A 17417-nucleotide genomic window follows, 5' to 3' on the forward strand; every position below is an offset into this window, starting at 1 on the left:
TATGGGACGGGGAAAGTAGAATGTTTGTATTGTTAATGTACTTTGTTTAGAACTTTTATTCTTACTGGGTTTATGTTTTTGATTTCTAATAAATATTTAAATTTTTGGTTTGTTCTCTGATAAAAAATTTATTTGCATTGAGTCCCTAATAAAAAAGCCAATTGTATTTTTTGGTTGCCTTTAATACTTTTTTAGTCCCTTATAAATTAATGAATTTTGCGTTTTCTCCCTAGTATTTTATTTTCATTTATTATTAGTCTTTTTCAAAGGGACTAATAACAAATAAAAAAATTTATTAAGGATCAAACACAAAATTTACTAATTTATTAAGAATTAAAAAAAATATCAATAATCAAAAATAATTTTTTTTTTATCAAGTAGTAAAAAGGAAGAAAAAAATTATTAAAAAACAAACACAAAAATTCAAGTATTTATTAGAGATCACAAATATATTAGCCTTAATTTTAATATGTAGTAAAAATTTATGTATATCTCCTTTTACGCTTCATTTGATACAACAAATTATGAACGGACAATTTGAGAAGGTAAGAAAATAATTTTGAAAAAATTATTTATCCTTCATTGGTGGCAGGGATAGAGGAGAGAAGATGTTCTCCAAATGAGATCCAACACGATTTAAAATTCTTTTGAAGAATGACAAAATTATCTCTATTTACATCAAACTTTATTATTTATTTAAGATATTTATGTCATTTTATTGACATATGTTTATCTCTATCACATATATCATTGTAGAATGAAAAAAATATATATCTCTATCACATATATCATTGTAATTTTTTTTATAAGTTTCAAAGTGAAGCTTCTAAATAAGCTCACATACAAATAAAGATGGCTGATGAGTAATTTTTTTTATATGTAGGAGTAAAAAACAGGTATAAGATGATTTATAATAACTTATGCAACCTACTCAATCAATTGAGCCGATGAGTGATTTTCATTTGATAAAACTTTATTGAATCTTAATTTGTTTACTCAAACACGTTATGAAGTTTTTATTCTCTCTTACAGAAATAGCCTTTCACTTGTTCATGAAGTATTTGTTTCAAAAATAGTATAGCCTTGTTAAACATATTAAACAAAAAGAGTGGCCTCATGCAAGAAAATTAAGAATAAGCATTTTAGCACAATTATTTCGCTATAATTTAGTTGCTTCTTGTTCGTGTAGAGTAGGAAAATTTTCCTAGGTTGGAGAACTTCATAGTTTGTTAAAGTTTCCCAAAAAGCAAAGTACAAGCTAGAACCATGAGCTCTATGCTCCAAGATTTAATTTGTTACTGATTATGTTCTCAAAAATATCTTTTTTTCCACAACTTTAGTCATCCATAAAGATTAATATGGTGACATTTGGATTTTTAAGAAATTAATTTAATGTTCAAGTAAATATTTAAAAGATTAACTAATGATAAATTTTCAGAAGATAGTGATAACTTAAATTTGAGGGATAAATGTCCCCAAAAAAATTGAGGGATTAATTTGATTATAAACATTTTTTAAGGATTAATGTGTAGCAACAACAATAACAAAATCTTATCTAATTATCTAAAGTTGATTATATGAATCACAAGACATCATTTAACTTAGTTCAAAATCAAAATTTTAAAGATATTATTAATTGTAAGACCCCTCCAGATAACTTCTTCTATTGTCTTTCTTGGTCTCCTTCTTTACACATGTTCAAAATTATATAATTTACTCTTTTTATGGATGTCTCCCACGATTTTGTTTGTATGTGTCTAAATCTTGTGATCACAAAATTTTATAACACCAAATTGACAATTTTCTAAAAAATAAAAAGTAAAACTCTAATAGTACACATCAAGGATTTTCTTCATGCATCCAACATATTTCGAAAAAATAAAAAATATCCTTACGTATAGCTTATACGGATTGTAAATCCATATGGGCCTTACGGAATTTAAAATTTATATATGTTAAAAAAAATATTATTAGATCAAAATTAATTGTTATGTAAACTTATATGCATATTAAATATACATTAGAAATTTTAGTATTATATGTAACAATATTAATTATTTTTTAACATAATTGACCTATTAATTTAGTTATTTAGAGCATCATACTAATAATGCGATAGTTTATGTTCAAGACTTATATGAACCATTAATTTTAAATTGATGATTGATAATCCGTATAGACTATATGTAAAGTTATTTTTAGTTTTAAAAAAATATGCTGGGTGGAGGAAAAAAGTCCCTAATCATCATACAGACCCACTCCCCTTAGTCCCAACCTTTTTTTATTGATTTGAAAAAACAACTGAAAATGACTGGCAAAAGCTTGCAGTGGCCCGATGGGCCCAAAGGGACACCCAATTGTGGTCAAATCCAGGGCCCGGAAAGAACCCGGCATGTCACGAACCAAACACAGGATCAACACGCAAAGGGACAAAAGGCACATATGTTGCCGTAGAATGGGCCTAATCATCAATTATCAGTTGGAAGAAAGGCATACACTTCTCCAAATGACTACAGTATGTCGGGTATGGCCCAGAAGTGCGAAAGGTAATAAGGGCCCACTCTAATGGCATTGTTGTTTTCATATAGATCAGGGCTATGCTTTCTTTGGGACCTAATATATCATAATCCTTTTAAATATTATTTAGTTTGTGATCAGATTTTCCTTTACAAAAAAATTCCATTTGTTTGTCTCTAAAGAGAGGGTGGAAAAAAGAAACAAATACATGGTTTCAGTAATAAGTTACGTAGCTTTAACATTCACTTTCAAGAATATCATCAGCTGAAAAATTATTTATTTATTTATAAAATGACGTACTTTTAAACAAAAATCTTGTATGTATTAAAGTGTTTGAAAAAAGTCATTTTCAGTCATTTGATCATTGTTATGGTAAAAAGAAAATAATACATTTTCCTTGTGCTTTCAACCCAAATGTGTTTTCAGCGAAAGAAATAATAATCTAGGGGTGTTCAGAGTTCAATCTAGATTAGTTTAATAATAATAATAATAAAAAATCCAATATGTCATAAAAAGAATTTGTGATTCAACTTGGATCGATTTAAGAATGATGTAAAATTTGAATCAAATTAATCCAATTTATTGTGATTTGAATTGGATCAATTATTTTAATTTTTACCTAATTTTTTTAAGGATAAAATTTTATAAGTTTAGTCACCAAATAAATGAAATTCCATTAATTAGAATAAGAGTAAAGTCTAAAACCAATTTTAATGATAATTTTTGTATGTAAGTGAACATTTATCAACCAATTCATTGGTTTAAGGGATATTGGACTCTATTCTCTTAAGTAAAGTTTTAAATTTGAATCTTATGAATAAAAAAACATAATTAAAAAAAATCTTAATAAAGATAATAAATCAAATTTTCCGACATAGATTAATCATCAGAAAAGTTGATAGATAGTCCAGAACAATATCATCATCACATCAAAACATAAAATAAATAAATACATAATGCATATAACAAAATATCATTTCAAACTATTAAATCTGGTCATAAAACCACAACTTGATCTAAATCACAAACTAAATTGCAAATTATCTTCAAGTTATTCAGAAATAATAATATAAGTTCAAATAAGGTTAAAATTTATTTCAAGATAAATATATAGGAATTGCAGTAAAAAAAGAAGACAAAATAAGACTAATATAAATTTAGTTACGTTTCCAATTTGACTCAGTTCAATTTTGAACATGAGAATCACAAACCGAACTGCATTGAGTGTTTAGTATTTTTTATAACAATTTGCTCGATTATCAATTTTATTGGATCAATTTAATAGTTTGGATTAATTCCTGAACACTTTTAATGATAACTCAGTGGAGGCGTTGCAAGAGATGTAAAAAGAATACACAAGTTATTTTCTCTATGACTTCAAGCTTCTAAGCATAATATGAAAAATGAGGACTCCAAAAAAAAAAAAAAAAAAACTGCGTCTAAGGTGGACCATGAGGGTAAGTGATCTTTGTGGATCACTATCATTGGCTTTCAGATTAATCTATGTGCATAATTTTATTGTGCACCTTCCCACATCAAAACTTTGTCTCCCTCCTCCTGGAGTCTCCCATCCCATGGCTCCTCTTGTCACTCTTCGACATGTGCCGCCGTCGTCAGTGATTTCTCCGATGCTGACGACGTAATTGTTCCACAACATAACACAAATAAACACCACAATCAGATTCACCAATGAACATAAAACGCATACCAATGAACATAATGTAATTGTGCGATGAGGGCAGTTAGTGGCGATGTTGGGTGACGATGCAGATTGGTTATGATGGGTAACTGGAATGTAAACTTTACATTTCCGAACACATGGGATGCAGGAAGCTTTAGCCATTTGGCATTTTGAAGCCAAACAAACTTACCACGATTAGCACACGAAGCCCCAAATAGCCACGAAAAATTGTGGGTACACGAAGTTCTATGATTCAAATCAAATAGTGACTTTTGGTTAGCAAATGACATCAATTTGGTCTCATTAAAGAGAAACTACTCACATGCCAACGACGACCAAATTATTGCTCTTGAAATCTTTTGAGGACAAAAATAGAGGTTTGGTTTGTTGAACATCTAAATAACATGTACCACTGAAATCATCTCTCAACGTTAAATAAAACTAATAAGGTACCAGTGCATCACAGGTCTTTCCCGTTTTGACGCATATTTAAAATACACTTGTTTATAAAATTAAATATTTTCATAAAAACAAACATATTTAGCTAATTAAATTCTTCAAAATGTCAAAAAAATTGAGAGTTTTCAAACAGAGAAAACGTAGTTAGTTATAGTGTTTAGTATTGATCTCAAGTGGACAGTTGATATTTCATCAGCACTTATGTAAAGATGTGTTGGTGTAGGTGTTTAATATTGATCACAAAAAAAAGTGCTTAGTATTATCTTCATCCCATGAGAAGAAATATAATAACTAATTGGATTTTAATTAATTTTAGTATTTTATTTTATCCATAGGAATAAAAAACAGTTAAAAGAATTAAATAACTCAAAAGAATTTAAATAACTCATGCATTTACTTAACCAACTAAACCTCCTTAATAATTAATGTTCGATATAAAAATTTCGACATCTTAATATAAATATTATATATATAACAAAATATTTATTTATAAAATTACTTTATTTGATTTCTAAGCAAGAATGATTTATAATATTTAAAAGTATATATAATTAAGTCAAATATGTAGTTATGTTAAATACAAATGTTTTTTTATCCATTAACTAATTAGTATTAAAGTCATTTTTAATTTAAAATTGTTAACTTCATGTATAACTATTGTTCAACTAAATATTCATTTATGAAATTATTTTATACAATTTTTTTTTTAGTAAAAATGATTTCATAGAATTTCAATGTAAAAAAAATATTGTAAAATCTTGGATATGCAATTGCCTTAAATCTTAAGGAAAAAAAAGAGTGAAAAAATAAAAAGAGAAGAAAGAAACATAAAAAGGAAAAAAACAAAAAAAGAAGAAAAAAAAGCAAATATAAGGAGAAAAAATGAAAAATAGTTGAGAAAGAAAAAATATAAAAAAAAGAAAAGGATAAATAGTCAAAAAAAGTTGACACAGTGACAAATTTATCTCTAGAGATAAAAAAAATCCAAATTTAATCCTTGAATATATAAAACATACAACAAATTAGTTTCACAAACAATTCAAAATTAAATCCTAAACTTAGTAACTTAAAATTATTCCTCAAAAAATATAATTTACCATCAATTTAATTATTGAATGTTATAAATTAATGACAAAATGATCTCATAAATTTAACAACTAAATTGATTTGTCACTTTTTTCACATTCAAAGCCTAAATTTATATTTTTTATATTTCAAGAACCAATTTATCATAGCATTACACTTTTAGAGATGAATTTGACTATTTAAAAAAATGTAAAACTCAAAAGAGAAAAGAAAAAATGTAAAAAGGAAAAAACATAAAAAATTAAAAGAAATAGAAGAATTGAAAACAATCAGAGAAAGAATTGGGTGAAAAAGAAAGAAAGAAAGAAAAAGTTGAGAGGAAAACAAAAATGTTCACAAGTTAGCCGCTAAAATTTTGCTGTAAGGAAGACACGTATCCCCAGGAAAACAAAAATGTTCAAAGAATAGATTCGTGCAACAAGCTATTTCAAGTGAAAAAAAGACTATCAAACAATGGGGATACACGAGTTCGCAATCTTTCATTCAAATTAATGACTAACATTTCTATTTCTGTACAACTAATGGTACAGATTAAGTCACAAATTCCCACCAAAAAGGGGACCCTCCCAGCAACTTACCCAGAGTGTCATACACTCATACTGCACATGTTGTGGGTTACCAAAGGTTTCCTATGTCTTCATCGTCTTCGATGCCTAAATAGTAGACGGCGGTTAATGTAAGCCTGCAAATAGAAAGTTGGTAGAAAAGTTTACCTTCAGGTTGGGGGAGTTAAAAATTTAGCCATGAAGAATGAAGCTTGCAAGAATAAGCGTAGAATATTTCAGATACCCGAAGGGAAATTGTCCATTTTATTTTCCCAAGGGAAGGAAAATTTAAGAAAACACCATAAGAGCAAAAAGGAGGAAAAGCATTCCAATTTTAAGTCAGGGCAAGTGAAAACATATTTAAATTTCTTTGGCATAATATTGACTGGAGTGGTTTATAACAAAAAGATAACAAGATAGATAGACACAGAAAACCCTAACTTATTTCTTGTGTCAAGGAAATTCTAAAAGTCAACAAATAGGAGGATACAATGGTCCCGATAAAATAAACACACACACACAGACAAATGTTTATTGTTTTGATTAATTATAAAAAGCTATCTTGCTTTCCAATATATTAGCAACATGCTTATAACCAAAATACATTTAGCAATTAGGAGAATTCAAGGTTCTCATCTCTTTTTTTTTTTTTTCCACAGATCAAGGGGAGGATCTACCGCAAAGGTGGGTCCTGGGGGTAGCGCACAGGGAGACCCATGAAGGAGAGATGGAAAGGAGTTGGAAAAGTAAGGAGAACACATAGTGAGATTTCAACCTGCACACAGTCGTTACAAACCACAACTCTACCAACTTAGCTATCTCAGGGACCAGAATTTTCAATTAAAATAAAACATAAATGTATGTTTGTAGAGATCCACAACAAGAGCCCCAATTAGTGTCGGAGAAATAATTAATTACAGACTCCAAGGTAGGCCTAAGCAAAACAAACGGATTCATGTCCTATATAAACTATTAGGTTAACCATGGAGTACCATAGTAGTCAATAACACACTATACAGGAGTAATCAAGCGGAGTCGCCCAGGGCTGCTATGAGATTCAAATTGCGTATCAGTCTTCAATAGCAGCTTTTCACATGTTATAGCAGGACTACTATGATATAGGCTTCAAACACCCATTTTTACCCCAGAAATAACATTGTGATTTCTCCACGATTTTTGTGATTTCTCCACGATTTTCTAATGCATTTTTTGCTTCAGAAACATAATAGGATTTTAAACCCTTCTTCCTTAACCATTCCACAAAAGGTTACCTCTTTTTCAACCTTTGTTCTATAGGACTTCTTTTTTTCGGCGTTCTGTTCTTTCTTCTTCCTTTAAACTCCCCCATTCACATTCTACTAATTTTTATCTAATTTATTTTGTTCTTTTTCTGTTAATAATACCATGCTCTTTCAATTTTTTGACTTTGTTGTTATTGCTCCTAGATTGATGGTAATTTTGTGCGTAAATTGTGACTTATTATTTATCAAGAATTTCTTCTTTTTTTTCTTTTGCTGGAGTATTTATTGTAGTATAAATTAGTTTTTCTCAATTCCTCTTCCTATTTAGAGGCAGCTACTGGTATAACATAAACCCACCCTGAATAGGCCTAACCTAATCAGTTGCAGGCCCATTCCCTTTCTTTCAACATAACCTCAAACCTAACTAACTAATTACTAACTTAACTAAAGGGGTGTTTGTTTTAAGGACAAAGGTATAATATGTACTCTCACGAATCACAATCCTAAGAATATTATTCCAACAAACATTTTTTTTTATTATTCAGAGTGTATTTTTTTTATTCGGCCCCATGAACATGTTTGGTTGGCCTTAAGTAATTTCAGAAAAAAAAAATATTTAATTAAAAAATAAAAAATAAAGTGTAAGAAGTGAAAGAATGGAATGGGGCTAGGTAGTTATTGTAGAAAATAACTTACATTCCCATGGGAATATAAAGAAACCCACATTCAATCATGGGAATAGGAAACACTATTCCTGGGAATAAACAATTCCTTTTTGAATGATGGGATATTCCCATGAGAGAATGTGATATTCCCATGTTCACTTTCCCATGATTCCTTTTTGATACCTTGAAACAAACACAACCTAACTAACTGACCTATCATATTTCCTTTCATTTAAATTTCACTTATACTTTGATAGGATTCAGGAAGTTATAGAGTTAGAAACAGAGTATAATTAAAATTAGGTGGTTAGAATAGGAAGGCAAGGGCTTGGGAGGGATAGAAGGGAAAGAGATTTAGATTTGTCAGCATTTGGGAACTGAGCATTAGCTCCATTGTATTAAGGGGAAACCGTTAATTAAAAGAAAACCTTAGAGGAGAATTCTAAACTTTTCTTTATTGTCATTCAACATCCTTCTCTTTATTTTTTTCTTTGTGCATCTCTCTAAATTCTCACATTCTGTTTCTGAGTTTGTATTGGTCTAACCTACCATATCCACAATTCAGGGAGATGAAGAATTCACATTGAAGCCTTGGAGAAGATAACCAGTTAACAAAGAGTTCAGCTGCGATCCTTGGAAACAAATATAAAAAAGATCAAGATGTTGGATGGCATCAATGAGATTAAACTGATGCTGGGGAAGTGGAACATGGCCCAAGATGGGAGACAAAGGAGACCAAGGCACGTCAGTCACACAATTAGGTGTCAGTGTCACTCCAAGGGAATAAGAATCTGGCGTAAAATGCAACAGACAATTTTAATTCTGAAGAACTGGGTATGGGGAAGATTCAATAAGAGGCAAGGTGGAACTACCCTGTTTTTTTATGGAAAAATTCACTTGGTTAGATAGCAAAAGCAGCAGAGAAGATACAATTAGCCTTCATCAACTAGGACAGCAAAATGGTTCTCTGGTTTCAGTTTCTTAGAATTTGGGCTCATGACCTAACTCAACCCCACAAAAGTGGCTTATAAGATGAAGATTGGCTAAGATTTATAAGGTCTACATTGGTCATATTTCTAGTCAATGTGAGATCTCAACACACCCTCATACCCATGACCATCTAGAGCATGAACAAGTGCATGTGGCTCAATAACAACACCTCCTCACACCTAGGAATAGAGATCTAGAACATAAACAAATACAGGTTGCCCAATAAAGAATCTAGGATAAGCTCTGATACCATCTTAGAACTTGGGTTAGGGTCTAACTCAATCTAAGAAAACCAACTTGTAAGGTGAGAACCGTCTAAGCCCTATAGGGACTACATAAGTCATATCTCTAATTGTTGTGAGGTCTTAACACAGTTCTTTCACAAGAAGCCAAGAAGTCTCCCAAAATTTCTTAGAAGCAGCTAACAGTGATTTGAGGAGTGTATTTTAGGATCAGTGCATGAGTGATTATCCACCTTGAGGCAAAAGGGCTGAGGTGGCCAAAGTTTAGCTTCTGGATTACTTCTTGAGAGGTCCGACTGTCCGAGACAAGATCCGAAGCAAGTGACTGAAGTCAACAATCTGACCAAGGGCATCAAGGAGGAGCTGTGGGGCAACAAAGTATCACCATGGTGGATGAGGAGCTGTCAGCTATGTGCAAAAATTGTTGGGTCAAATCACCAATCTCGAGGCCTGGACTCAAGCTAACAGAATTCTAAAGAGAGAATATTTGAGAGAAAAGAAAAGCTTAGAAAAGAGAAGATGAAAATACTATTGGCCAACTGAATTGAGGATTACAATTTTAATTATATAGGCTAGACAGTTAGTTATGACAGCTGTCAACAGCTGTCATTAACTAACTCTAACTAACTCAGCCAACTAACATACTAATATTAACTAGAGTAAACTCCCCAAGAGTGAGTTGAATAACTGCAACTCTATTACAATACTCTAATACATGCTTATGGCATCTATTAGAAAAGGAAATCATCACCAAAAAGTGGTCCATTCATTCTCACAAACCTAATGGATCCAACCAATTTAGATTATGGATAGTTGTCAAACGGCAATAAAAGAAGTACAATGGGCCCAAACAACTCATCAGAGGGGAGTTTCCCAGTAGGGTATGGCCCCCCCCCCAACACAATGAGCATTGGGTAGTTCATTTCTGTTGGAAACAGGGGAACAAAGCAGCTTCCATATGAGGAATATGCTTGACTAAAGAAAGGTCAGTATTTACACTGCGGCCAACTGTCTATTCTAATGAACCAATGCCCAGAAAAGAGCTTGTAGGTGACAATTCTAGCAGGGGGTGAATAGTTGGATGATGATGGAGAAGCTATCAAGTGGGATGAAACATTGAGGGGAAGACATATAGCTGGAATTCACTACACGGGCAATATTCTTTCTCTTTCTTTATTCTCTATTTTTGTCTCTCTAAATTCTCATTTTGTTTCTTGGTTCATGACATAGAATTTATTAACTAACAATGGAAATTGGTTGATTCTTCAATGAGAATCAAATATACAACAATAAAAATGAAGTAGAATGATGCTCTTCCACCTGGGAAAAGCCATTTTATTAGGTAGAAAAGAGGAAAGAAAAAACCAGGATATGATAACTTATTATTCAAAACATAAAAACAACAAGTGGAATGATGCCAATCATCAAAAAAGGATGGCACTCCCATGAAATAGAAGTATGATCTTTTCAATTTAATCCGATAAAAAGAATTTGGTGAACCAGAATTGTAGAAGTTATTTTTCCAAAAGCAAGTAAATAATTAATAATATGTCAAATAATTATTTTAAAAGAATATGATTATATTAATATGCAACAAATCCATAATCCTTTTTTTCTTAAAAGGATCAAATCCTTTTAACTTGCATAATTACATTTGGTATGTTCTATATTTTTCAAATTTCGATTTTGGAGGACAAAATACTTTGAAGATTTATTTAGGTCACATAACACATGTAGACAAGGAACCCAAGCATTCTCACGTGTAAGCTTATGTGTATGTATGATCAAGGTTATCAAACTCTTGAGTTAATTCGCTAACTCTTATGAATTTACAAATTCACTTACCCTCTGCGAGTTTACTCGTGTATAAACTCTCTTTTCAGTAAATTCTGGATAAACTCTCTTTTCAGTAAATTCTGGATAGACTCTATAAACTTTAAGTAACTCGATAGACTCTCGAATTTACCACCGAGTCAACGAGTCAGCGAGTTAAAAAAATTAGACCAAAATATAAGTCATTTTGAATTGTTTTCTGTTTGTTTAGTGTTCAACATACCTTCATTTAGTGTGTTGCTCCCAAATAAAAAAATTCTCACATTTAATAACATCAAACTCTTGTTCTCTAATAACATCAAACTCTTGTTCTCTAATAACATCAAACCCTCGATGGGAATGATTTATCACTACTATAACATCTGCAAGTTACTATCTAGTAACAATTACTATTTAAGTATTGTGAAATTTATGATTTACTATTTTAATTTATTATATTGTTAAAATATTTAATTGATATGTTATTTATAAATATTTTGTTATCATTTTTAGGTTAAATTACTCATTTGATCTCTATAGTTTCACGATTCGTACTTTTTAGTTCCTATAATTTGAAAGTGGTTTTTTAGTCCCTATAGTTTACATTTTAATTCTCTTTTAGTCCCTAGTTTAAAAGTGGTTTTTTTAGCCTTTATAGTTTGTATTTTAATAATCTTTTAGTCCCTATAGTTTGAAAGTAATTTTTTTAGTTTCTAAAATTTTTATTTTAATTATCTTTTAGTCCTTACTACAAAAAAAATATATTTAAAAATAATTAGCTACAAATTAGTTATAAATTATCAACTATTTTTTTATTACAAATTATCTTGAAATAAATTAGTTATGAATTACTTGTTAATATTTTGTAGTTAATTGTAATTGATAATATTAATCATATTTTGATGATAAGGACTAAAAGGGAATTAAAGTATAAAGTATAAGGACTAAAAAAATCACTGTCAAGTTATAGGAACTAAAAGAGAATTAAAATGCAAATTATAAAAACTAAAAAAATCACTTTAAGAAAACCACTTTCAAATTATAGGAACTAAAAGAGAATTAACATGTAAACTACAGGGACTAAAAAACCCACTTTAAAACTATAAGGACTAAATTAGTAATTAAACCTTATTTTTATATGAAGTGAACTCTTACGAATCTACGAGCTAAGTCTACAAGTCGAGTCTATGAAATTCTCACGAGTTTACGTAAACTCTCGAGTTTGATAACCTTGTGTATGACACAAAAACAATTACAATTTCAAAAGTAAATATCAATGAATCAAGGTCACTTGACAAAAATTCACTCATTTAAATCAATATTGGAGACCAAGAGAATTAAAGAGGAAAAAAATATTGTAGAATATTACTCTTCCTGCAGCAAGAATCCTAATGGAAGGCCTTAATTAGAAAAACGAAATAGATATAATGTTAAGCAATAAGACCATCCAAGCTAATGCACAGTAGATAAGCATGCTCTATTGTAAGGGTGTGACAAACCTGAAGATAGTAACAATGAGAACCGTTAAGTATAAAGCAAGTTTTGCTATCCGATATTTCTTCTCAGCATTAAGTACCCTAAACACTTCAGTAACATCAATAAGATGTTCTCTTTTCACATACCTGAAACATGGAAATGGAATAATCATGACAAAAAAACATAAACACATTTAAATGACAAGAGCCCAAATGAAAGTATGAAACAAGGACAAACATAAACTCAATATACTCAAAAATACTGTTGTTGACACTTGACATTTCCTATCCAATATGTATATCACCCCCAAAATAATTCAACATTTGGATATACAAGTTGTAAAACTTTTAAACATGAAAGTAACCGGGTCATGTGGCATGGATCATGGCATCACGCATTCGTTTCACTTTACAAAACCAATAAACAAGGTTAACAAACTAATAGCAACATATTTCCCTCACACAACTATTAAGGTTAATAAATTAATAGCTCAAGAACATAAACTAGAAAACTATAATGCCAAAAAATAAAAATAAACCTCAAAGCCAAACAGAGAGTTTAAAGAATTCCATCTTATTTGTCTAAAGTATCCAGCAGTTAATAAGGATAAAAAAGAATCAGACTGAATGCAGTTTCAATAAAAACCTCCAGATCCAAACAGTATAATGAAAGGATTAACAAATAATTTCATGTTGATTGCCAGCCTATAGTAGGAATACAATATTCAATATATTTGTGTCTTTCTCAATCTCTTTGGTGAGTGAAAGAATTTTGATAATAAACAGCTAAAATATCTAAGTATTGAAAAATGTTTACAATGGCTTTATGTTAGGATACTGAGCTTGGGCCAAACACAGATTAGTTAAAATTACTTATGTGGAGCCAGTTGGTTACACCTATGGCCCTCATTATGAAGAAGCATTTGCCCCAATTAAAAATTATGCAACTTAAAAAAAAAAAAAGAAACAACTCAAGAAAAACTGCTTTAATACTTTTTCAGAAGTTAAAAATAATAGTTTCCAAAAAGAAGAAAAAAACTTCATCATGAAATGAAATCTTTCTTTTAAGAAGAATCTACTACAGGTTTCCAGTGTTCTCAATGGTGGATGGCAGAAGGCCAAAATTCCGCCATATAAACATGCTTGCACCTTATGGCACCGCCTACAAATTGCCTATGGCAGTTGGCCAAAACTCCACCACACCATTCCACCATGGCGGGGCCATAGCAGTTATTTAACAACACTGCAAGTTTCTAAAGGTAAAGGCAAGAGAGTTGAACCAAGGGAATCTCATTAAGGATGATGAGGAGATAAAATCTAGTCAGAAAACAAGAAATCAAGAAAGGTGAAAGAGTTACTTTTACAAGCTATTTAAAGGACACGACATTATATTGTACTCTGGTAGGCTAAACACTAGAGAGGAGGACCAAAACTATAACTTCTATCATAGAACTTGGAAATCTGAGGTAACAGAAGCATTGAAGAGGATGAATAATGGCATAGCAATAGGACTGGGTAATATATCTATTGAGATATGGAAGGGCCAAGGAAAAAAAAAAAACATATGATGATTGACAAAGTTGTTAAATACAATTATGACTAGGGAGGTCTGAGATCATGTTGGATGAGGGGAGAAGTACTTTACACAATGCCATTAAAAAAAATAAAAATAACTTACAGCCTGAGATGATAGCAAGTAACAGGAACAGTGAGCAAAAACATGAACCAGTGGCCAGTGAAGAGGCAGAGGGCACACAGCGCTCCCTGCCCAACGTACTCCGGGAGGACGAAGTAGTTAATCCGCGACGCCGCGTCGAACGGGTTGATGTAATCAGATTCCAAATCCGACAGGATCAAAACCTTAAACCCCCAACAACAACAACAAAAAATCACAATAATTAAAAAAATAGTCGTATTGAGAAAAAAAAAAAAGAGTGAAAAGTAAAAGGGAAAATGGAATAGAAGAAGACCTGGTAGAAAGTGGAGGCGAGAAGGGCAATGTTGGCAGGGAAACAAATGACGAGCCAGAAGAGGAGATTCCAACCCATTTACTGAGTGAGAAAAGAAGGAGCGGAGCAAAGTAGGGTTTTGTGAAGGTATGTTAGAAACCGAACCGAACCGATTTGAAATTTCAAAAAGTGAGGATTATGTTGTGAGAGTGACGAGTTGGGAAAAGAGTGTGGGCGAGTTGGAGTGCATGAATCTTTTCACGGATTCTTTGTTCGCCTCCTCGCCTGTTGAAAAAGTAAGAGTAAAGTTGCAAGCGTTCACCTCTTCACCCTTCCACATTCCTGCATATGTAACCGTGATTTTGAAAAAATAAAAAAGAGGTAAAAAAACGTGGTAGAAACTAGAAAGGGAGCAACACCCTCGACTTCAAGGACTGTTGGAGAGATTAACGTAGAGTTAATTGAAGGGTTGATTGAACTTATTCAATGGTTACTGCTAATCATTTTTGGTCCCAAATCTTTGGAGTTTCTTTTTCCAATAAATGTTGGTTATAGTAAAAAAAAGAATAAATTACAAGGACTCTAATATGATTTGCTTCAATTACATTCAACATCTCTTTCTTTTTTTACATTATTTTTAATATTTAATTTGGTCCCTTAGTTTATTTTACATGCTAAATTTTATTTTCTATTTTTACCCAATTGGGTCATTTATGTCAAATGGAATAGATGTCTATTAGGTAATGAATCTCGGTGGTTGTTAAATAGTGGTTGTTTCAAATCACAATTATATTTTTTCATTATTTTTAAATTTAGAAAATAAAATAAATATAATTTTAAAACCAGTGAACAACCCTCGTCATCAACAACCTTATAGGCCCTACAAACCTTGTATGACAACTACGTCAATTGGACCTCTTTGAGCATGCTTTCAAACAATGTTGTCGTGCAATTTGGAGAAAATATAATCATTATCTTCTCCTCCACTTTCTCATCAAGAACAGCCTCCACTAAATTAAGATCAAATTGGTCAAGCTTCGCCCACTCATCAAGCCTCTTATTGATTGCAAAAATAAAGAGTAAAAATATAACTATGCAACCAACCAATCCTTGAAACCAAAACCCCAGTTGTTCACTAATTCATTCAAATTGAGGGAGAGAACGAAAATTCGAAGGATGAGGGGTCTTACACTCGGTGTAATGGACATAATACCCGTAATCGTCGGGGATGGTGCTGGGAACCTTGTGGCGTTTGATGACTTTGATGGGTTGGTACTTATTGTCCCTCCACTGGCACATGACACACATGCCCACCTCCAACGGGAGCACCGGCGATCTTTATTGCTTCGATGCGTTGGGCTCCGATGGTGCCTCTGCGCCATTGACTGAGAGAGATTTTTTGTTGCATACTCAAAAGACAAAAGGACCCAATTTCATACTCAAAACTAAGGGACCTAATTGAGCACTTAAAATAAACTAAGGGAGCAAATTGAGTATTAAGCCTACTTTTAGAGTAAAATTATCCATATGTTGGGCGCTAATCGTTAAGAAGCACATGTAATGCACTAACTAAGTTGCCATTGGACGATGTGTCCTTTAGACGCTAGGTCAATATGAGCTCAACACTTAGACAATTAATCATTCCTTTATAAATTTTATTCCAAGCTTGTTCATAAATATTGTAATCACACAGTATAGGAATGCCACTTTCATATATACTGTAATCTTCAAGTTGATGCTTGATCCAAAGCAATTGAGAACAACAACTTGCAAATGAGATATACTCTGTTTTTTCTTTCACTTGTTCTTTTTCTTTCAATTCTATCTATCGCATAATCAATGTCACAGTAATCAACTAATCTAAAATCTTTCTTCTTTTTAAAACACAAACCAAGAGTAGTTGTACCAATGAGATATCTAAAAATCCTTTTCATATCAATTAAATGTACTTCCCTTAGATCCTTTTAGAATATGGCACGTAGGCATCCACTAAACATGATGTCATGTCTAGACGTTGTGAGGTATAGGAGTGATCATATCATTCCTTTGTATAAGGTGTTGTTGACTTCTTTGATTCTTCGTTCAATCCAAGTAGTGTTGTTGGATGCATTGGTGTCTTCATTTCTTTAGCATCATCCAACCTTGGCATAGTCTAAACATACTTTGTGTGTCTTCATTTTCTTCCATACTAAACATCTTAGTGTCTAGTAAGCTAACTAAGTTTATTACGTTTTACCTTAGTGGAACCCTCATATGTTAATGTAAGAGTGACCCTATTTGCTTTGCACTCTTGAATTTATGGATTATTGTGTACTCCTCTTCAATCAGGGCACACATGATAAAGTTTCTTGCTCTTGATTTCAATAAGTATATCTGCTCCTGCTCATTAGTCCATCTACTTCTAGGGACCTCGTTCTACTTTTCATCATATAGGATGTGATTCCCATTTTCTACCATGTGGCGTCCCTAAATAATGACTGGTTTAATAGTAATAAATTAAATAGCAGAAACCATGGGAATTTTTTTTTTCTTTTCTCTCTTTTTTTTCCGCACTGTTATTCATTTCACGGTAATTAAATTCAGAAGGGAAATTATCACTATAGAGTCCTGAATGGTCAGTTCACAACTCTATTCGGATTCATTTCTTTCTGATCATTCATAACCTCCAAACTATTTTTCTCTTTTAAAAATATACCAGTCATCATTTTAGATCGTCACGTGAAAGATAATAAGATGCGGTCGGTAAACTCTTTTC

At 31.7% G+C, this 17417-nt stretch overlaps 1 protein-coding gene across 4 annotated transcripts; it reads right to left on the reverse strand.

Annotated features, from left to right (window-relative positions):
• Positions 1-3812: 3812 nt before the first annotated feature.
• Positions 3813-16141, reverse strand: LOC114392334 (protein cornichon homolog 1-like). 4 transcript variants are annotated; one of them, XM_028353452.1, is made up of 6 exons: positions 15853-16138; positions 14684-15004; positions 14392-14573; positions 12738-12860; positions 6322-6425; positions 3813-4148 (listed from the first exon to the last, which is right to left on the reverse strand). In XM_028353452.1, the coding sequence occupies exons 2-5, from the start codon at positions 14759-14761 to the stop codon at positions 6359-6361; spliced, it is 450 nt and encodes a 149-aa protein (XP_028209253.1). In that variant the 5' UTR covers positions 14762-15004; positions 15853-16138; the 3' UTR covers positions 3813-4148; positions 6322-6358. The 4 variants fall into 4 exon arrangements, with proteins under 4 accessions (XP_028209253.1, XP_028209243.1, XP_028209234.1 ...); XM_028353433.1 differs by lacking the exons at positions 3813-4148; positions 6322-6425 and adding exons at positions 6446-7063; positions 15551-15672 and having other exon boundaries at positions 15853-16141; XM_028353442.1 differs by lacking the exon at positions 3813-4148 and having other exon boundaries at positions 6056-6425; positions 15853-16137.
• Positions 16142-17417: the final 1276 nt, after the last annotated feature.

Source organism: Glycine soja, chromosome 2, assembly GCF_004193775.1.
Source record: "Glycine soja cultivar W05 chromosome 2, ASM419377v2, whole genome shotgun sequence".
Taxonomy (NCBI): domain Eukaryota; kingdom Viridiplantae; phylum Streptophyta; class Magnoliopsida; order Fabales; family Fabaceae; genus Glycine; species Glycine soja.